General features: G+C 46.5%; 3 protein-coding genes and 5 non-coding genes across 11 annotated transcripts in view; 7 read left to right on the top strand and 1 right to left on the bottom strand.

Annotated features, from left to right (window-relative positions):
• Tmc2 (transmembrane channel like 2) overlaps positions 1-865 on the top strand; it is a 68,016-nt gene extending 67,151 nt beyond the window's left edge. Inside the window, exon 19 of the mRNA XM_047539241.1 lies at positions 648-865. Coding sequence (XP_047395197.1) covers positions 648-865 — 218 coding nt within the window. The remainder of the gene's footprint in view (positions 1-647) is intronic.
• A 9,076-nt stretch (positions 866-9,941) lies between these two features.
• Nop56 (NOP56 ribonucleoprotein) lies at positions 9,942-15,220 on the top strand. The gene is made up of 12 exons (XM_047541441.1): positions 9,942-9,994; positions 10,142-10,231; positions 10,584-10,698; positions 11,296-11,457; positions 11,601-11,799; positions 12,182-12,369; positions 12,449-12,600; positions 12,786-12,886; positions 13,240-13,388; positions 13,620-13,741; positions 13,935-14,072; positions 14,757-15,220. Exons 1-12 carry the CDS (start codon positions 9,992-9,994, stop codon positions 15,132-15,134), a joined length of 1,797 nt encoding a protein of 598 aa, XP_047397397.1. The 5' UTR covers positions 9,942-9,991; the 3' UTR covers positions 15,135-15,220.
• Positions 11,100-11,169, top strand: LOC124978537 (small nucleolar RNA SNORD110). Its single transcript, XR_007107515.1, has one exon. It is a non-coding gene; the product is annotated as a small nucleolar RNA SNORD110 (small nucleolar RNA).
• On the top strand, positions 11,919-12,050 carry LOC124978521 (small nucleolar RNA SNORA51). The gene has a single exon (XR_007107501.1). It is a non-coding gene; the product is annotated as a small nucleolar RNA SNORA51 (small nucleolar RNA).
• Positions 12,947-13,032, top strand: LOC124978534 (small nucleolar RNA SNORD86). Its single transcript, XR_007107512.1, has one exon. It is a non-coding gene; the product is annotated as a small nucleolar RNA SNORD86 (small nucleolar RNA).
• Positions 13,459-13,530, top strand: LOC124978511 (small nucleolar RNA SNORD56). The gene has a single exon (XR_007107491.1). It is a non-coding gene; the product is annotated as a small nucleolar RNA SNORD56 (small nucleolar RNA).
• LOC124978509 (small nucleolar RNA SNORD57) lies at positions 13,787-13,866 on the top strand. The gene has a single exon (XR_007107490.1). It is a non-coding gene; the product is annotated as a small nucleolar RNA SNORD57 (small nucleolar RNA).
• Idh3b (isocitrate dehydrogenase (NAD(+)) 3 non-catalytic subunit beta) lies at positions 15,220-20,122 on the bottom strand. 4 transcript variants are annotated; one of them, XR_007107242.1, is made up of 13 exons: positions 20,042-20,122; positions 19,816-19,896; positions 19,596-19,694; positions 19,366-19,486; positions 17,701-17,761; positions 17,492-17,624; positions 17,250-17,383; positions 17,061-17,163; positions 16,827-16,973; positions 16,554-16,648; positions 16,378-16,438; positions 15,565-15,719; positions 15,220-15,354 (listed from the first exon to the last, which is right to left on the bottom strand). XR_007107242.1 is itself a non-coding variant. In XM_047541443.1 (12 exons), exons 1-12 carry the CDS (start codon positions 20,075-20,077, stop codon positions 15,274-15,276), a joined length of 1,152 nt encoding a protein of 383 aa, XP_047397399.1. In that variant the 5' UTR covers positions 20,078-20,122; the 3' UTR covers positions 15,220-15,273. The 4 variants fall into 4 exon arrangements, 2 of the variants coding, with proteins under 2 accessions (XP_047397399.1, XP_047397398.1); XR_007107241.1 differs by having other exon boundaries at positions 15,331-15,462; positions 15,505-15,719; XM_047541443.1 differs by lacking the exon at positions 15,565-15,719.
• Between the last annotated feature and the right edge of the window lie 935 nt (positions 20,123-21,057).

Here is a 21,057-nt window from a genome sequence, read left to right on the forward strand (position 1 = left end):
TACTCAACATGGAGTCCAAATTAGATGTTTCCACTTGATGGCCACAAGCGAAAATGGGGGGACCCTGACTCCTTCCATCCAGGTTCTCTGCCTGTATCAAGTTAGTGCAAGGGGACAACCTAAAGGACACTGGTGGAAGTGACATACACCAAAGCCTATGACTCTGGCACAGGCACACCCATCTGCAAGAAGAGGAACGGGGTATGGCTAAGAGCAGGCTCCCTATCTTAGAGTTAGAGGAGGGGAGAAAACAAGTAAGTGAAAGAACTGGAAATTGGATCTGATTCCAAATAGTTTGCACAGTCCCTTCCCTTCCATCATCATATTAGACCTGGACAGTCACACTGGGAGGCTGCTGTTACTATTGTAACAATTTAATACTCTAGAATTTAATACTCTAGAAAACCCAGGATAAGAGAGTCTAACCTAAGGCCAGACTTCAAAATCTAGTTCCTTAGCCAATAAATCATACTCCTTTGATGGGGCCATTTATGCAAACACCAAGTCAAGGTGGTCTCAGATCCCTCAAGGGAGTCTGACAAATCACCAAATGGTACTAAAATCTACATTGCTACGTGGTGGCTCCAGAGTTCCCATTCAAACTGTACATGACCTCACACATCCTCATTCATGTCTTCATTTTCCAGAGACCACACCTCACTCTGCCAGCCAAAGCCAGACCCTGGACAAGAAGGCGCAGGGCCCCGTGACCTCCAGTTCTGCCAGCAATACCCTGCTGCCTGCCCCCCGGCACCTCCCTGGATCTCGGCCCCCAGGAAGCAGACCAGACTCTGGTCAACCCCAGTCTCAGACTCATCCCTGGAGGTCAGCCTCTGGAAAAAGTGCTCAGAGACCTTCCCACTGACAGCTGGGACTCATGGGAGCCTGCTTCTGGGACTGATTCTTGGGTCCCCCGCTTCACATATACCCAACCTAGTGTTCTCTCTTTGGCTCTCCTCTCACAAACATGCATTTCCTCACCTCTCTTTTAACATGGGAACTTTAATTATTTAGTCTCAAACCCTTATGGGCTACCAAAAATGAAGGACGATTACTTCCTCTGCATTTAGGGGAGCGGAAGCCTTCTCTACACTGACTTCCCTTTCCAATAGCTTGGTTAGGGCAGCCTTGGTCTCATGCTCCAGCAATATCCCTTGGCTCCAGGCTTGGGGACAAGGGGGTGAGGTGGCAACCTCCCTCGTACACTTCTGCAAATGTTGGGACCTAGGTCTCTTCAACTCCACTAAAGAGAAGGAGGATGCAAAGGGGCTACATTTCTGATCATCACCTCCCTCTGAAGGATCAAGAAGCAAATGAAAATAAAGGTAAATGAGCCAAAGTCTAATCATGGTGAGCAGGGAGACTGGTGACACCCCAGCACCTAGCCTGGGAAAGCTGATGGCAACTACACACAAAAGAATGCATTGGAGCCTCTTACCAGCAAAGTCAAGGAAGCAAGGTTGTAACACAGTCCTTCTGATCGAATTGAAAGAAACTTAAAATTTTTTTAGGACAGAAAAATCTTCATACACCAAATTCTAAAAGGAATTGAAAACCTGCTATATAGTAATATAAGGAATCTTGAAGATGGCTTCTCTGAAGAGTTTTGCAAAGGGTACAAGGAGGAGCCTTGTCTCTGGGGATATGTCTGCCTTGTATCACATCATGGTTCTGTGCACAATGTCTCCTAGTAGGTATAAGTCAGAGAGTTCAGATAATTAAGAAGGCTTTGCCAGCAGGGGCAAAGGCTTTAGCAGGGTGGAAGTCACAGGCTAGGACTCTACAACAGCCCTGGGTACCTTGCAGACGGGTCTTTCCTCTACTCTGTGCTCCTAGACCCAGGTGAGCAGTGTGCAGTGTGGCTTCAAGACCGAAGGGACAGATCACCCTATCTTTCCAAGTGTTTTAAAGAGAGTCCTCCCTCCCTGAGTCAGCCAACCCTACTGTTATAGCCACCACCCAACCAGGTCCCTAGGGGCTTCCAGGGCAATCCCCCACACCCTAGATGTCAGACAAAGTCCTCATGGAAAGGAGATCTTACAGAGATTTCATAATCTAGACAATTAAAATAATTTCCCAATCCCCTCGCAATTCCTTCCCCTTCCCAATCTAGAGCCAAAACTTCATACACAACCTGTGATGGAGACTGGAGCCAGACAACCAAGGGAAATGCAATAAATTATTTCACCTCTGCCCATCTCCAGGCAAAGCTAAAGGAAGTGTTGTGATGCCTCGTTTCCATGGAAACCACAGCCAGTCCCCAAATCCAACAGATTTCCTGTGGCTCCAGGCTTGGGAAAAAACACCCTGGCCATGAGCTTATCTTCCTGAGACCTCCCCACAGGAATCCAGGCAGTCTACCCAAGTCAACACTGGTCAGCTCACAGATAGCCTCCACACTAACTCCTGGCCTTTAAAGTTATCCTGTTTGGGATAAAGATAGTGCCTGGGGAAGGGAATGAGTGGTGTACCCTCCTAAGTCACCGGCCTCCTAGTAATTATTATTTGACCTCTGATGGCCACCAATATACCCAAACACACACAACCAACACAAACAAATCGCCTGTTCTGATGAAGCACAATTTATGTGAGGAGGTGTACTTATTATCTATTGCGATATAACAAATTATTCTGAAACTTGGAAGCATCAAAGAATAATTATTTGTTACTATTATATAGTTTCTGTGGGTCAAGAATTTGGGAGTGGCCTAGTTAGGCAGGTCTGGTTTTGGATTTTGCAGGCAAATTCTCAGTCAAGTTAAAATCACTGGAAAGCTTGACTGAAAACTAGGCTCCCAAAATGTCTCACACCCATGGCTATTGGTAGGAGGCTTCAGTTCCTTACTGGCTATTGACAGGAGACCTTGGTTACTCTCCTGGTGGACCTTTCCATAGGGCTCTATCAAAGTCAAAAAATAAGAAGGCAAATCTCCAACAAAGGGAATAAACAAAAGAATAAGATTGCAATCTGGGACACAATATGCACGGCCAGAATGGCATGGAGAACAAAGGAAAGGTTGGATGTTCTGTTAGGACAGGAAAAAAATCTATGCAATTTATTTTGAAAGAAGGTTCATTAGCACATTTGGTACTCATAGGAGGTGGGAAGGTCTGACTGACAAGCAGCATAAGTTACTACATAAAACTAGTCTTAAAGTTTAGTTGGCAGTTCCATCATCAGTTGCTAAGTAAAAATAGTCTTAAAGATAGAACAGACTGTTTTTATCTAATTTTGTGATATAGTTCCTGAAGTAGTCATTCATGACTTGAATGTTTCCCTTCCTTTCCCATGGCCCTTCTATGCCATTTCAGCAAAGTATGACAGGAGTGACTCCATTTTGTTTAATAAATTTTCACAGCTGCTTGAATGTACAGATAATATGGCGGCTGGTTTCCTCCACAGGAAATGACCCAAGGGGGAGAACAAGAAGGAAACCACAGTACCTTTTATGACCTAGTCTCAGAAGTCACAACATCAATTCCACTACTTTCTATTCATTAGAACTAAGTCTAAACTCACTCACACTTAAGGGAAGAGCCTTCACCTCTTGAAAGGAGGGTTATCAAAGAATTTGTGGACATATTTCAACAGAAAATAGTATTTTTTATTTTTCATTGTAGATGAACACAATATCTTCATTTTATTTATTTTTATGTTCTGAGGATCAAACCCAGTGCTTCACACACACTAGGCAAGTGCTCTACCACTAAGCTACAAATACAGCCCCAAAGACAGTGCTTCAATAGTTGCAAGACCTCTGTTAAGAAAACTCTAAAGCTTTTTTGAGAGAAATCCACCAGAGGATTAGTTAATAGTGGTGCCCAGGACCCTCATTTCTATGAAGATCTCCATTCTACATAGAATCATGTAAGCAGGAACACATTTCTGGTGAAGATGATCCAGGAAAATAACTGTTCTCCCCGACTTATACACTAACAGAAACTGGGGGCTAATGTACCAGCCAGTAAAAAGAGATCAGGACAGGGTACCAACAGCTTCCACTATGTTGACGACTCTTGACTTGGTAGTCACTTCAGGCACACTCTGAAGTGCTTATCCAGTCCTGCCCAAAGCTGAGGCACCAAGTTCCTTGTGTTACCAAAAACTCAGTTCCCCAGTGCCAACCCAATTAAGAGGACATAGTTTGGAAAAAAGGAAAAGGTTTTATTGCTTTGCTAGCAAGACAAATACAAGGGGCTTCTGTCCCAGAGTCTATGATTCTACCTAGCAGGGGGAACAGGATTTTAAAAGAGGTGATTTCAAAGGCTACATGCTAGGTGTGCCCTGTCAGGGGTCAGAATTCATTTGTAGCCTTGAAAAACAGCCATTTCTTAGGTCTTCTGGCACCATCCCTGAAGTCTGAACTACTTTATCCCTGTGGCGTGTGTGTGCTCAAAGACAATAGCCTAGGATGAGAAGAAAGTTTATCTTGCTCTCCCCTTGGTTAGGGAGGGAAAGAGGAAGAGAACAAAGAGGGGCGGAGGAGAACCATGTCAGTTTTAAAATAAACTGCCATGGTATAGCAACAAAAGTTATGTTAAAAAAAAAGTTATATTCAAAGCATGATGTACACTCCTGCTCTACAAGGAACTTCAAGAAATTTGCCATGAAGAAAAGACGTTTTTCTCTCTTGATCTTGGCAGAAAGTAGAGGAGAAAAGTGTCCCATGAGAAGTTATATTGACCAAATAGCCCTCTCACACCAGGATCTAAATTCCACATTATCTGTTCATTCCAAACACTTCAAATGGAAATTTTAATTTAGAGTGATCTTAATTTGACAGGGCCTCCAAGAAAAGAAAAAGGCAAAGAAATGAGAACTGCAAAATGAATATATATCACATAAGCAGATAGAAATAATTAAAAATATATCAGGAATTAAAATAATGCAAATGGACTAAATGCTACAGATAGAAGGTAAAGATTATCTGATGGACACTTTAAAATCCCATGTGCAGTTCTCAAGAAATACCTTGAAAACCTAAGGATAGGGTGGGTAAGGACTTCATCCTTCAGGTTCCTAGGAATAAAAACTGAAATACAATCTTCAAGGGCCTGTGAATGCCATCAAAAGTTAGGCTTGTTTTTGAGTGCTGAGGATTGTTATTTAAAGACAGCCATCTGCAGTGTTGTGCCAGATAACGTTTCCTTTTATGCAGTATTAGTCTGGCAAACATGAAGAAAGGTCCAAGGTCATAGCTGGGGTGGATGAAGTGTACAGAACATAGAAATATCTCCATCACTGAGCCATGTCTGGGAAATGGGACATATAAACCCAACTTCCAAGTTGCATTGTGACCATGTAAGACTACAATGTGCCACACACTATACTAAGCACTCAATACATGACAGGCATGGATAAGATCAAACATCCTCAGGTCCACAAACAGTATCCACTGAACAAAGCATTTGCCCTGTTAATCCTAATCAACTGCTGGGTTTCAGAAGCTGCCAGGTTTGCAGTGCTAAAAAAGACAAGGACCACTGGGCCAAAGACCTTCCCAAGATGTTACTCACTCTTCTGTGTCTACATAAAGAAATGTTGCATATATATGTAACTCATCACCAAAGACTGCTGTGGGGCTTCTTTCCTTATTGGAGAAAACAGCTCAGAAATTGCTAGAAGCCCTTTCAAATTCCATGTGAAGATTTTCTCACTCAGGAAATGAGTGTAAAGTGTCGCCATCTTGTGATGTCTTCATGCAATTTCCTTTTCCAAAGCTCTCCCTATTGCCTGGATTATAAATTGCATATTCTATTTCTAGTGGTTCCCCATTGATGTTGCCCCAAGTAAAAACTCTAATTTATACCAAATCAACACAGCTATAGGCTGGGCTAAATGCAAAAGGTCAGGTGATATAGTATATGACCCCTCCCAGTGGGTGAACAGTCTCAAAAAAAAGAAAAGGCCTCAGGAGCCACATGACCTTAAGCTTGAACCTGAAGCACGCCTGGGAAACCTATAGCCCCCACTCAGAACTGTTGCCCAGGAAGGACATTTTATTAGAACAAACTCACCAGACAATCGGCCTTGCACATCAGTCACCTCCAAATTATTCCTAATTGAACTGCTTCATGGGAAATGAAGAATTTCATCACTGGCTTTCATTCAAAGCTTCTTATAGTCTTAGATTCTAGATCCTTCTGTCTTGTGTAACTACTGATCAAGCTGAATCTTACACCTTTAGCAGGTTCTCATTTCTGCCTTTTGCTTTCATTCTCTCTATCCTCCAGCTTTCACTGACCTACACATTGTCCTGTGACTAGCTAAAGTCCCTTCTACCCATGAAGTCTACCTCAGGAATACTGAGCCAAACTGCCTTCTTGTCAGCCTCCATATCACTACAATTTAACCCTGGATAACAGTCTCCCATGATCATAAAATCTCTGAAGTCAGAGATCATGGGTTATGGTTACCATTGTTATTATTCTCCTGGATCTCTGCATGGCTTATTTTTATATGGCCTTATGGTCTCTAATAAAATGATGCACTTTTCCTTAACACCAACACCAGGTGTGCTGCATGTTAACTTGGCCTTCTGTCTTTGCCAGAATATAAACTCCACAGTAGCAGGAAGTTGGTTTAGTTTACTGCTATATTCCTAGCACCAAGAAAGACACCTCACATGCAACAGACACACAGACATTCATTAAAAATGAATAGCTTGAAGGATTGATCAATTCACTCTAGTTTGGGAGCTTCTTAAATACCAAGATTATTGATTCTTCATCTGAAAAAGAAAATGAATGTCAGCTTCAAAACACCTCATTGTAGGTGAGTGTATAAAAAAATGAAGTGTTAGTAGATTCTATGGCAGGTAATGGGAGAATTGGGACTCAACTGAGAATAGGTGATAAGAAATGCTGTCATGTTATTTATTGAGAAAGGGACAAAAGAGCAAGATGAAAGACCACTAGCATTTTTGAGTTCCCATTCCCTATTTCACGTGTGGCCTTATAATAGATGTTCAGTAAAGTTTTGTTACAGGGACAAGTAAATCTTGAATCTTCATTCTGCAGAAGAAATGAAAGCTCAGGAAGATGAGGGAACTAACTTAAACATGTTGTAAGTTAAGTGGCAGAGCTGGGGTTTGAACCCAGGTTTGCTTATTCTCAATCATAAGACTGTTGCATAACAAATCATTCCTATACGGAGGGGCTTAAAGCCACAATATATCATCCCTAACAATTTTGTGAGTAGACAGGGTAATGCTTCTGCTGGTCTTGTATGGGGTCTCAGGTGGCTGCAGTCAGATGGTGGCAGAGGTTAGAACACACAACATCTACTCTCGGCAGGGGCAGGTAGAAGGCTGGACCTCTCTCCCTCTCCATGTAGTCTCAGGGCCTCTCAAGTGATCTCACCAGCAAAGCAGGTGGAGTTCTTCTGGGGCAACTCAAGGTTCCCAAGAATGCAAAAGAATGAAGCCTGCAATTGACACAGAATAACTTCTGCCACATACCATTGGCTAAAGTTAGTCAGAGACTCAGCCCAATTCAATCAGTGACATAGGACCTGATACAAGGAGGCATGGATCATTGGTAGCCATTTTTTCAGACTAGCAACCACCGGTGTTACTGGGATGCAAAGGCCCATAATTCTTCCATTACTTCATGCAACTAGGAGCACCCACAAATGAAACAGGAATGAATAATCTGTCTTAGAAAGATCATTCTGGTAGCAGAGGGGAAGAGAGCTTGGAGAAGGGAAATCAAAGGTTTTGTAAAAGTCCACTTTGGTGGTGGCAGTGAGCCTATCAAACAGCCTAAGGGGAAGGAAGAGACAGTCTATGACATCGCACACTGCAGGTGCCCACTGGGGTCAGGATTATAAGTATCAGCAGGAAATACCTTAATGAAGGGATGGAGGAGAGGAAGTCAGAGAAATTTTTTATTTTTGGTATTTACACCATACCCCCATCTAATCACGAGCATTTGTGTCTCACTTGTTGAAGTACACTTTTCTTCAGCTATCTAAGTCAGCAAACTACTTCATTGTAGCATCTTTGAAGCCAACAGGTTCAAATCTGCCCAAAGCATGACTGAGGTTATCTTTCGGCTCATTGAGGGATTCTTAGGTTTTCTTATATCCGGAACTAATACACAAAAATGTGAGTTTATATATATGTATACGTAATAAACATGAAAAATGAATTTGTGTGTGTTCACACACAGTGTATATAGAGAGAAATATGGATGTACAGCTGAAACAAAAATCTCACACAAAAAAATACTCCTTACTCTGTTTGACATACACTTACTTCTTACTCTCTTTAATCTGGTTTTTAAAATACTGGTCATAAATGAACAAACTAGTTTTGCAATGCATTGTTATTATTTGTGTGTGTGTGTGTGTGTGGTACTAGGGATTGAGCCCAGAGGTACTCTACCACTAAGCTACCTTCCCAGTCCCTTTTTAAATTTTATTTTGAGACAGGGTCTTACTAAGTTGCCCAGGCTGGCCTACAACTTGTTATCCTCCTGCCTCAGCCTGGGATTACAGGCAAGTGCCATTGTGCCCTTATTCTGCAATCCATTAATGGATTCTGATTTTTTACTTGCAAGTTCTTTACTTAATGGATATGTACCTGCACACCCAGGAAGATTAAGGATTAAGTATAGAAACAAGTAAATCAAAGTCATAGAACCATTTTTATTATTATTTTCCAGTCTGAAATCATCCACTTAGTGTATTAAATGTTTAGTCCCAAACATTATATTAAATTACACTAAATTAAAGTATGTAATACGTTAAATTTTGCAATTCTATTTTAAAATATGAAATGCGGTAACTGATTCACACTTGTGATTAAAAATCGATATGTATAACAATTTAATCACATCTAAGTAATATTGAGATTATGAGGATTTTAAGATTTACAATCATACTTTTAGGCTTAACATATCAGAGTGAACTAAAAAAAAGTGAACTAAGTACTTGGATTTTGTCAAGTCATTGAATCGTTTAAGAAGAAAATAAAAAACACTGAAATTGTAAATGTGACTTAAAAGAATGTAACTTATTTTTAAAATCCCCTTAGAATTTTTTTTTTAAACCAGGGAATATACTACTGAAGAATAACCAGGTTCGGCATTTATAAATTTTAATATTAGTTATTTAAAGCAAAAGTAATTTTAAAATCGTCACCTGAGCGCCAAAAGCCGCCCTACAGGACAGGAAAGCGGCTCCCATTCACTCGGAGCTGCCTGACGCGACAGGAATTTAGGGCCGCTCCAGACTGTGAGCAACACGTGGCCCGCAAAAGAAACTGGTCCTGTGAAGCGAGCAAGAAAACGGCCTAGGAAGATGTGGGATCACCTTCCTTTTCCACGGCATTGCCTGCCACTATCATTTTTTGATTAAATAATACCAAATAAAATACAAAAGCATGAATAACGCCGGGAGAAGCCATGTTTCCTGCAGGGTCTGCGTCAGAGCACCCCAGACCCCGCTCCGGTCCCTGGCAAGTGGGAAGGGAGCGCGGACCACGGGGTTCCCGGGGGGTGAGGGGCCCTGCGGCCGGGGCGCTGGGGGAGGGTCTGGGGTCCCAGGTCACCAGCGCGGCACGAAGCCGGGTCCGCAAAACTCCTGTCTGGAATGGTCACCGTGGCCCAGGTGGTGCCTCCAGCTCGAACTTCAAAGAGCTCTGCCACCCTCCACTTATATAATAAAAACACGGGGGCTCGGGGTACTAGGAAAAGCGCCTTTCCAAGCCGTTTCAGGGCCTGCAGCCAAGACGGCTTACGCGCGTCCCCGGCAGCCGCGCCCGCCCGCGCAGCCGCAGAGGCCAGAAAAGTCCCGCCGCCTCGCGCGCCACACTACCCCCGCCAACCCTCCGGGCGATACCACCCCAGCCGACCCCTCCGAAGGCCTGAGAATGGTGCCGTCCCTAGCCTCTGATTGGTCAACTAGTAGAGGGCGTGGCCTCTGGCTCCTGGTTCCGCGCGCTAGAGCCTGCTAGCCGCATTGCGAGCCGGGCAAGGAGCAAGCGCCATGGTGAGGAGTGGTTGTAGGTTGTGGGCGATGTGAAGGCCGTGGTTTGGGTCTGGGTTAGAGTTGGAGCCCAGGCCTGGGCCAGGGCCTGCTCTGGAGCGGTGCCAGGACTCGAGCCTAGCTGACGTTTGCTCCCGGCTCCCATTCCAGGTTCTGCTACACGTGCTGTTCGAGCACGCGGTCGGCTACGCGCTGCTGGCGCTGAAGGAAGTGGAGGAGATCAGTCTTTTACTGCCGCAGGTGGGTGAGATCGGTGGGCTAGCACGGCTGCACTGCAGCCCCTCGGGCCGCCGAGCCCCAGCATGCACTGCGCGCTCCCACGTGGCCGGCCGCGCGGGTTAGGGAGGGCTATACTGGGAAAGCTAGTTCTGGAGCAGGGGGTCTTTACCCTGACTCATGGTTAGAATCACTTTAGAAGCGCTTAGAAATAAGCCTCCAGATTCCACCTCGAATGGGTTAAAGCTGAACCCGGGATGTGGAGGTGAGGCATTGGTATATTTTAATAATGTCTAAGGCTGATAATTGCTACTCTACTGCACCGCAGAGTCTAGAGTGAAGGAATGAAACCACACATCCTCTTTTGTCCCCACAGGTGGAGGAGTGTGTGCTCAGCCTGGGGAAGTTCCACAACATTGTCCGTCTTGTGGCCTTTAATCCCTTTTCCTCATCCCAGGTTGCCTTGGAAAATGCCAATGCAGTGTCTGAAGGTGAGTTGGCCTGAGTCAAGTCTTTCAAGGGGAAAGTGAGATGTGATTCCTACTGATACACTCTTGGAGGTCTTATAATAGTGTGTGCTTTTCTTCACTTGATTTGTTTGTGCTGGACGGTATTTGTGACCTAAAGGATGTAGGTTTTATTTCCTAGAGGGCACTGTAGAGAAAAATGATGCCTAAAAAATGGACGTTGAAGGGCTATGCCTAAGTTTAAATAGTAGTCTGGTTCTCTACCTTTCAATTGACCGGAAAGGGTAATTTTGGTAAATGTAGGCCAAAAAACGGGGATTTGGTCTCAGAAGGCAAATCAGGTTGTAAATATGCATTTCTCAATTATGTATTTTACAATTATTCTATTGCACCTGAATCCAGTTCCTCCCATGGTTGAGCCAGGCTTGCAGTGATGACTTGTGAATCTGTCAATCCCCTGAGTATAATCATTGATGTCTCAATGTCTCTGAGCAATGCCTGAAGGGGAGAGGTGTAGGCATGCCATCCCAGCATGCTCTAGGGAACCAGGGTGATTAGCTGAGCTTTTACAATTCAAACATCCTTCACCATCTTAGTGGGAACTATTTTCTTTGCCTTGAGGCATTGTTCATGAGGACCTCCGCCTGCTCCTGGAGACACACCTGCCATCCAAAAAGAAGAAAGTGCTTTTGGGGGTTGGGGACCCCAAGATTGGTGCTGCTATACAGGAGGAATTAGGGTACAACTGCCAGACTGGAGGCGTGGTAGCTGAGATCCTTCGAGGTAAGACACTCTTGCCATTTTTGACATCTTTCAGAGGGGTCTAGTAACTTGTTTGAGGTTGCAGCCTCCTGCTTGCCTGGTGCCCAGGGGTGCAGGAGCTAGCTCAGATCCCCTCCTTGCTCACAGTCCTACCCTCCTCTTAGGAGTTCGTCTGCACTTCCATAATCTGGTGAAGGGTCTGACTGACCTGTCCGCTTGTAAAGCCCAGCTAGGACTGGGACACAGCTACTCTCGTGCCAAAGTTAAGTTTAATGTGAACCGGGTGGACAACATGATCATTCAGTCCATTAGCCTTCTGGACCAACTGGATAAAGACATCAATACTTTCTCTATGCGTGTCAGGTAAGGGACCACCCTTTTGATAGTGGAGTCTTTAGCCTGTAGTTTAGCCAATTTCTGTATCCTCAAATCAGGGCCGACAGTTCCTGTGGGTAGAAGAATCATTCATTAGGCTGGAGCTGGGCCTCCTGATGCTTACCACAGGCTGTGTTCTTACACTGACTGTATAGAAAGAGGAGGCAGAGTAAGCCTACCCCATGTACACCTCAGCCCAAGCCCTGTGCCTGGTCTGCATTGTGAATGGGGAAACATGGAGTTGCAGGAGGGCTTTGAGTCTGACTTGTTCCATTTCTTCCAGGCAGAGTAGGCATGGAGAGGGCTGAGGCTATAGCTTCATTGTTTGAGACATGGCAGCTAGGTCAGGAAGTGATTATACTCTTTGCAGGGAGTGGTACGGGTATCACTTTCCAGAACTCGTGAAGATCGTCAATGACAATGCCACATACTGCCGCCTTGCCCAATTCATTGGAAACCGAAAAGAACTGAATGAGGAAAAACTGGAGAAGCTGGAGGAGCTGACAATGGATGGGGCCAAAGCTAAAGCTATTCTGGATGCCTCGCGGTCCTCCATGGGTCAGTGCAGAGCCTGGCACCTAGCATAAGGTATGGGACTGAATATCTGGCCCCTCTGTTCACACTAGGTGTTTCCTAGGCATGGACATATCTGCCATCGACTTGATAAACATCGAGAGCTTCTCCAGTCGTGTGGTGTCTTTGTCAGAGTACCGCCAGAGCCTACACACTTACCTGCGCTCCAAGATGAGCCAAGTAGCCCCCAGCCTGTCAGCCCTAATTGGGGAAGCGGTGCGTCATGGGGAACACAAAAGTGGGGGACTAGGATTGTTCTCATTCTGCACTGCAGTACTTCCTGAGTGACTCACTGTATAGTCCGTCCCCAGTTGTGCCTGATGGGGCGGTAGAAAGCAGGGGTTATTTGAGTAGTAGGTCAACAATTCCCACTTCCAATTCTTCCTTGAATCTTTCTCCAGGTTGGTGCACGTCTCATTGCTCATGCTGGCAGTCTCACCAACCTGGCCAAGTATCCAGCATCCACAGTGCAGATCCTTGGGGCTGAAAAGGCCCTGTTCAGGTACCAGTGAGGGCACCTGCCCATATCAGGTGCCACTTCTGGTGCCACTGCTTGTTTGGGGATCACAGTGATGGCTGACCAGGGCTCCCTGACCTATACAGGCCTCTGCTATGGGGGTGATGGCCAGTCCTGGTGTCTGAGTGATTCCCAGGGCCCAGCAAAGGGACCAAGTTTCCAGGTCAGCGACATTGTTTGCCTTCCCTCTGCCTCTGGGAGCTATGGGTTGGCATGTGTTGGGGTCTAGGCCAGCCTGAGGCACACTCTGGAGACTTGGAGGGGAGGTAATGGGAGGAGCTGCCTCGGCTAATGGGGTTGAAATTTCTGATCTTAAACTCTCCACTGAATATTCTCAGAGCCCTGAAGACAAGGGGTAACACACCAAAATATGGACTCATTTTCCACTCTACCTTCATTGGCCGAGCAGCAGCCAAGAACAAAGGCCGCATCTCCCGATACCTGGCAAACAAATGCAGTATTGCCTCACGAATCGATTGCTTCTCTGGTATGGGTGGGGAGGTTGGCACTTATGAGAAGGGGCTGGGAGTGGGGGAGGCTAACTACCCTAGCAGCTTCTACAATGATGGTTAATATTTTTCGTCAACAGCAGTTCACCTAGTGAGTGTTGATACTTTGGGTCTGAGTGAAGCTGAGGGTATAGGAAATACTGGGAATGGGAGGTAGTTTGTCCTGTTAGGGACTGACAGGCTTTGTTTACCCGCACACCTACATCCAGAGATTCCCACAAGTGTATTTGGGGAGAAGCTTCGAGAACAAGTTGAGGAGCGACTGTCCTTCTATGAGACTGGAGAGATTCCACGGAAGAATCTGGATGTCATGAAGGAAGCAATGGTTCAGGTCAGTTTGGGCTTTGCAGGGTGGTGGTGAACTATAAGTGGCTATTGGAGGTGATGAACTATCTTACTTGGCCTGACCTTGTGGAGTGGAGGCAAAAACAAAAACTGATTTAATGAGCCTGATCCAAGAAAGACAAAGGCAGCTATCATAAAGCCAAGGTCTTCAAGCCTTCTCAGAACTTCTTTTTTGCCAGGCAGAGGAAGCGGCTGCTGAGATTACCAGGAAATTGGAGAAACAGGAGAAGAAACGCTTAAAGAAGGAAAAGAAGCGATTGGCTGCACTTGCCCTGGCATCTTCAGGAAATAGCAGTAGCACTCCAGAGGAGTGTGAGGTCAGTCAGCAGTCAGCTCTCAGGGAAGTTCCTAGGTCGGATTCTCAACAGCAGGAAGGATGTGCCATGTCAAGCCACAGTCTGGTGTCCAGGGTTTTGGACCAAAATTCTTAACTACCTCTTGATTCTATAGGAAGGAGATAGGTGCTGAGAGAACCTGCTCAAGAGCCCAGAGCTGGTTGTAGCGCACACCTGTTTCCTGGGCAAGTGTGCTTTGTCCTCGGCAGCCTCCCAGGAGTCCACAACCGGGGGTAGTATGAATGCCTGCTCTTATCCTCAGATGTGTGTCCAGAAGTGCTTGTTTCACAGTGGGATGGGGACAAGGGAGCTAGCTGTCCAGCACACCAGGTTACAATCATTCCGTTTCATTTTTAGTGCCTTTGGTGATTATTTCAGTCTTTACTCTGGAACTTACACGATCACTCTAATGTAACCAGCATGGTTTCCTATAGGTTATTTACAAATTTATTTAGAACATGTCTCTTTATGTACTTTCTAGTTCTGAATTCTAATTGAGGGTAGCTTCAGGGGTAGATGTCCAAATTTAGACCCACACCATTAAACAACCATCCCAAAAGCACTGGGTAGTTTGCTTTTCTGTTTTATCTCAATGGCAGGGAGGGCAGTGCATATACCATAGATAACACACTGTCCTTATGCCTGTTTCCCCCTTTTCCCCTTTAGGAGACGAATGAAAAACCCAAAAAGAAGAAAAAACAAAAGCCCCAGGAGGCTCCTCAGGAGAATGGAATGGAAGAGCCATCTGTCTCTTTCACCAAACCCAAGAAAAAGAGATCTTTTTCCAAGGAGGAATTGGTTAGTAGTGATCTTGAAGAGACAGCTGGTGGCAGCACAAGTCTTCCTAAGAGGAAGAAGTCTTCACCCAAGGAAGAAATAGCTAGCGAGCCTGAAGAGACAGGCAGCAGGAGTGTCCCCAAGAAAAAGAGAAGGAGATTTTCTTCCAAGGAAGAGCCAGTCAGCAGCGGACCTGAAGAGGCTGCTGGCAGCAAAGGGAGCACCAAGAAAAAGAAAAAACTGCAAAAAGCATCACAGGAAGATTAGAACGGACATTCCTTGGGGGGCAGGGGCATACCCCAAGGTGACTTCCCACTCCAGCTCCCAAACCCCAATAAAAAACAAATTCACAAAAGCTGATACATGTGTTTTATTGGTAAACACCTTACAGGAGTGTGGGCAGGGCCTATGGGTGGGGCAGGGCAGCAATGACAGCCTCAGTGAAGTCATGGCAAGTAGAATAGCCGCCCATGTCAGAGGTTCGAACCTGTGGGGAGAAGTGTCATCATCCTGTGGCCTAGGCCCCCATCCCTAACAACCACCACCACCACCCAGTACAGAGCTCCCTAAGGAAGCCAGCCCCACCCAGGACAACCTAGGCTCTGTCCCTAAGGAAGCCAGCCCCACCCAGGACAACCTAGGCTCTGCCCAGAAAAAGCAATTATGGTCCACTGTCTAGAGGTTCAAGGTCTCTTCCCTGGTCCACTGTACTGAAGGGATGTGTAGGTAGTATGGTCCTTGTGAGGTTGGAGGGAATAAAGGGCTCTAGCCCCCATGGGGGTGCAGATGGCCGATGACAGACTTGATGAAGTCGGTTGTGGTGCTGTAGCCGCCCATGTCTCGAGTCCGTACCTACAGCCACCGTCGGCAATAGCCGTGGGGAAGAAGAGAAGAGAGCCCATGAAGGGATTAAGGAAGGGCAGCATGGTCAAGGAGATGGAACCCAAGAAAAGGTGACAGATGGTCAGAAAGAAGATGCAATGCAGCAGGGATGAAAGGAGGTAGCCAGGTGTGGAGGAGCAGAGACTGCCCACTCTTCTGAGCCACTATGATAACTGCTGCCAAGGTAGGATGGAAGGCCGAGCAGGAAGTGAGGTGGGGAAGTGCACACCAGAGGATGAGGTTACCTTGGAGGAAGTAAGACAGACCAGGTGGGAGAAATGGAGACGAAGATAGGGCTCCCAGACATGAAGAGGGTGAAGCTGGTGCCTCATCCTGCCTGCTATCTCCCTCCATTGCTCCACCCCCAGAGGAAGTACTGCAAGTTCTGCCTTCAGATGACCATGAAAAGGGCAATGGACAGAATAGGAAAGAGGGAACAGCACATGGGAACTAAAAGAAGCAAAGAAGACCAAAAGGATGAAACAGCCAAGAGAAGAGAGGGTAAGAACAGCCCTGAGGCAGTCACAGAGCAAAAGATGTTCTGGGGACCTGGAGGGAAAGGAGACCCCCTTGCAGGTTCCCCAGAGAGCAGTACCAAAGCCCAGAATCAGCACCTTTCTAAACTCACCTTGCCAACTTTGATCACCTTCTTTACCGCATCAGCGATCATGCTGGAGTGATACTCAAGACTGTCAATGTAGACAAGAAAAAACTTAAAGACTTCCCACAACACTGTTCCTTGGTTTTCCCCACTAAGGTTCCCTTACAACAGCCAGCCTCCACCCGCTGCCTCCCATGACCTACTTGAGATGCCGCAGCATGTTGGAAGCTGACAGCAGCATAGCTGTGGGGTTGGCTATATTCCTGCCCACTGCCTGAGCAAATGGGTGCCGGGCACCCTGTGGAGAGAGGGGCAGGCCAGAGTTACTGAGAGGAAGCAGGCTGAGAAAGAGTATGATAGGAGAGAGGAAGGGCAGGCCAGGGTCACTGGGAGGTATTGCATAGGTAGAAATGAGAGACCTGAAGTAGAAGAAAGGACAGGTATAAATGACGGAAGGAAAAAGTGACCTCACTCACCGTCTCAAACACTGCATACTCTGCACTGTAGCTCTCACCAGGGACCACACCAGCACCCCCAACCAGGCCAGCAGCCAGATTGTCGATAATGTTGCCATAGAGATTGGGCATCACAAGCACATCGAACTGGTAGGGATTCTGCACGAGCTAGGGAGTGAAATGTGGGCATGAAGAATAGGATTCTACTCCCTGCTCTTTCTCAGCATCATGAGTAGAGATGGGAGAGGCACTTACCTGCATGCAGCAATTGTCTATGATCATTGTCTCAAACTTGATTTTGGGGTACAGTTCAGCAACTTCCTCACAGCACTGCAGGAACAATCCATCCCCAAGTTTCCTGCACATGAGTCAAAGTGAACAGAATCAGTCAAGAATCAGGCTACATCCCCAGAAACCTATCCCATGAAAAGTTATACCCCTCACATGATGTTAGCCTTGTGGACAGCTGTGACCTTGCCCCGCCCCTTCTTGGTGGCGTAGTCAAAGGCAAACTTTGCAATCCGCTGAGACTTGGTTCGAGTGACAATCTTCAAGCATTCAATCACACCCCTTGCACTCTGGATGAAAAGACAGAAGCAGCTAGGTGACGCTGGGAAGAAGGATGAAGAGGAGATCTACCTCTCACCTACTTCCATTCTGGCCCTCCCAAGTTCCTGGGGCCTTACCTCGTGTTCCAAAGAGCTATACTCTCCTTCTGTCTGCTCACGAATGATCACCAGGTCTAGATTGTTGTGCCGGGTCTTGTACCCAGGAAGTGACTTCACGTGGACTACATTGGCAAACAAGTCCAACTTACGCCTGAGGGCAGACACAGCCATCAGTCCTGTGCCACGTACCTAACACCCCTCTGATCCATGCCCTTCTACCCACCTACCTCAGTCGCATATCATAGGAAGCTAGTTCCCCTTTATACTCCATTGGGGTATGGATCTTTCCTGTACAAACAAAGTGAGTTATGTGAGGGTTAGGGTTAGCCCAAGGGAGCAGAGACCAGTGTCCAATCCCCCCCAGGGACAAAATACAACCCAGACCCCCAACTTCCACTCCTACTCCCAAATCCAGGACCTTAATTGCCTCTGGAGACAAGTAGCAAAGAATAACACAGTTAAAATAAGAAAAATTTAGTCCAGTACTTTACTTTTAGTCACCACACTTATGTTGAAACTCCAAAATGACCAAAGAAGAGAACAGATCCCCCCCCCCCCCCATTTCTCAATGAGCCTGGGTCTAATAGGCTTAGAAACAATGCTAGGACATTCTTCCTTGATGTTTCTATGTCTACCAATTTGACATTTTCTCAGTCAACCCTTACTGCAAATCAACTACATCAGGCAATAGGAGTATCAATAAAGAAACCACATGACTCCTGCCCTGAAGGAGCACACAATGCATTTAAGATAGATAATATAAAAGACACAATAAATGCCATGGAGCCGGAATTAACAACATGCACAGGAGCACAAGAGTCCCCTCTGGTAATAACAGGAAATGTCACAGAGGAGAGTCAGTCATACTTTAGGGTGCAAGTGCAGAAGGCTTAACGGTGAGCCCCCAAATGTCCATGCCCTAACCCCCAGAACCTGTACATGTGACCTTATTTGGGAAAAGGGTCTTGGAAAATGTAACTAAAAATCTTGAGATGAAACTCTTCTGGATTAAGGTAAGCCCTAAACCCAAAGATAAATCTTTACAGAGCAAAGAAAGAATAAAGACACAGAAACACAGAGAGAAGAAAGTCATATGAAGCCAGAGGCAGAGAAAGGAGAATTGCATCCATAAGCTAGGGAAGAAGAAGCAAGAAAGGATTCTTCCCTAAGCCTTCAAACAGAGTGCCATCACCTTAATTTCAGTCTTTGCACTGCAGATCTGAGAGTAAATTTCTGTCATTTTTGGTCATCAAGTTTGTGGCAGTTTCTTATGGCAGCCTTAGGAAACTAAAGCCATGAGTGAGAATTATGACAGATGGAACTGAAGGAAGAACATTCTGGGCAGAGGGAACTGCATTCCTCAAGGCAACACATATATTCAGAAGTAGCATGGTCTAAGGCAGTCAAAGAGCACAAAACAAGTGTTGTGGAAACCAAGGCACAAAAGCTGGGGGCCAGCATATAAATTAGAGCTTACCTTCCTGTGCTAAGACTGGGCTTGAAAAAATCTGGCTGGTCTTTCCAAGGAAAGAGACTTTAAAGAGAAATTACAGGGGAAAAAGCGAGGGCAGAAAAATCTAATGATGAGAATAAAATAGAGCAGAGGAAGGGAAGACAGAAGAAAAGAAGCAGCTAGCAGGGTTCTAGAAACAATAAATAAGACTTGATGAATGATGTAGCCTCAGGATGGACACCAAACCTTTGATGCCTTCCTACACAGACAACTGACGTGGTTCCTGGGTTCCCAATGAGAAGGAACAAATATCCCATATCAGTAGTGGAAACTCTGGGAAGTTGATGTATTCCTATCTGGGGACAGGGACTTAATGAACATTGATTGCTCTTTTGACTTTATATGACGCATGGGCAGGCTGGCAAGGGGGCACACGTACCAATGATAGCCACCTTGTTCTCCTTCATAGAACTCAGCACCTGCTCCAGCTTCTCCTCAGAGGCCATATTCTGCACCTCACTCAGGTGGTGCTCCTGGAACTCCACCGGGACAGCGGCAGCCTTCAGGGACAGGTCCCAAAAAAGTGCAGCGTGAAGGTCGACCAAGTTCTTTCTGACATACCTATCGCCTCTGAAACCTCATGTTGCACTCATGTTCAAAGGCACTCACCTTGAACACCTCCTTGACCGCGTGCATGAGCTCCGGACCCACGCCATCTCCAGGCAGCATCGTCACTGGAAAGGCTCCCTCCACCCTCAAGTCTTGGGCCTGTCAGTGAGGCCAGCAGAGCCAGCGCTGAGGTAGGGGGAAGGGTGCTGGGGAAGGGGGAGGGGGAAAGCCTGGGGAGCCGCGAGCAGGGGACAGGGGCGTGGGAGGGACTCGCGCATACCTGGCTCGGCGTCGCGGCCTGAGCAGTAGCAGAGGTACTCAGACCTCGCCATGCCCCAGGATTTCGGGCGGAGACCACCGCCTGCAACAGAGAGACGCAAGCCCATGAGGGCAGATCCGGGACCCCAGACCCCGAACACTGCAGCGACCTTGCCTTCCCCAGAAAACCCTGGGGCGAACCCTCCGACCCCCCACCGGCCCCAGGCCCCGCGTGCCCCCGGCCTCACTCGGGTCAGCCAGCGGACACAGCTCAATGTCGCCATGCTCGTCGCCGGACGGCGCGCCGGAAGTGACGCCGGAAGCTGGCGCGGCCCCGGCCTGACTTCGGGCGAGCTCAGGCGAGCTTGGTGGTTCTCGGTCTCCCGGGGACCTGCCGTGCCTGCCCACCTTCCCTTTAGTGATGGAGCGTCACGGGACACCCAAGCATTTTGCCAATTGCTTTATTTTCAGTCGCCATATTTAATTTATGTCGAAACTTCCAGATGACCTTAAAGGGGAATATGCGACTCTGCTCGTCCGATGAGGACCCGAGTTTAACGAGGCTGAGAAATCATTCTCAGGAACATATTTTCTGAATGTTCTGTGTCTCTGTTCGTTATCCTTTTAACCAATACTCACTGAACACTTGTGTCAGGCACTCCAGTCATTAGATGACCACCACCCAGCGCGTGGGTGAAGATGTGTGTCTCCTTCTCCTTCAGTCTCATCACCCGCCAGTTCCTTGTTAATAGTTTCCTCTTTGTTTTTCCCTATAGAGACTTGTTCTTCTGCCTTGGGCAGTTTTTTCCCTGATATTGGTCCCAGGCTTGCACTCCACAGAGCAGGCCCACATTTGGTGGCAGAAATTAGTTGAAGCATGTAAGTGGAACTAAAAGAGAATTACAGTATGGTTTTTAAGACTCCAGTCATATGTTCTTTTCAAGGGACTGTGCTTAAAACGAAGTGACACCAGAAGATATGCCTAACCCGGTATCCTGGAAGCGTGGTTTTGGATCACCCAAGTGGACCAGGAGCACTGGTTTAAAATGCAGACTATGAGTCCCACCTCAGACTTGCTGAATCCAAATTTCAGGGTCAGAACCCCAGGGCCTCACATATGCTAATATACTCACTAGGGAACTACATCCCCAGCACCAGAAAATACATTTGTAACAGGTTACCCAGATGATGCATAGTGAAGATTAAGAATTACTAGCTAGATTCTCTGTGTGAGAAGTACCTCGTCCAACCAAAAAGTTAGCAG

The sequence above is a fragment of the Sciurus carolinensis genome, chromosome 2 (assembly GCF_902686445.1).
Source record: "Sciurus carolinensis chromosome 2, mSciCar1.2, whole genome shotgun sequence".
NCBI classification, from domain to species: domain Eukaryota; kingdom Metazoa; phylum Chordata; class Mammalia; order Rodentia; family Sciuridae; genus Sciurus; species Sciurus carolinensis.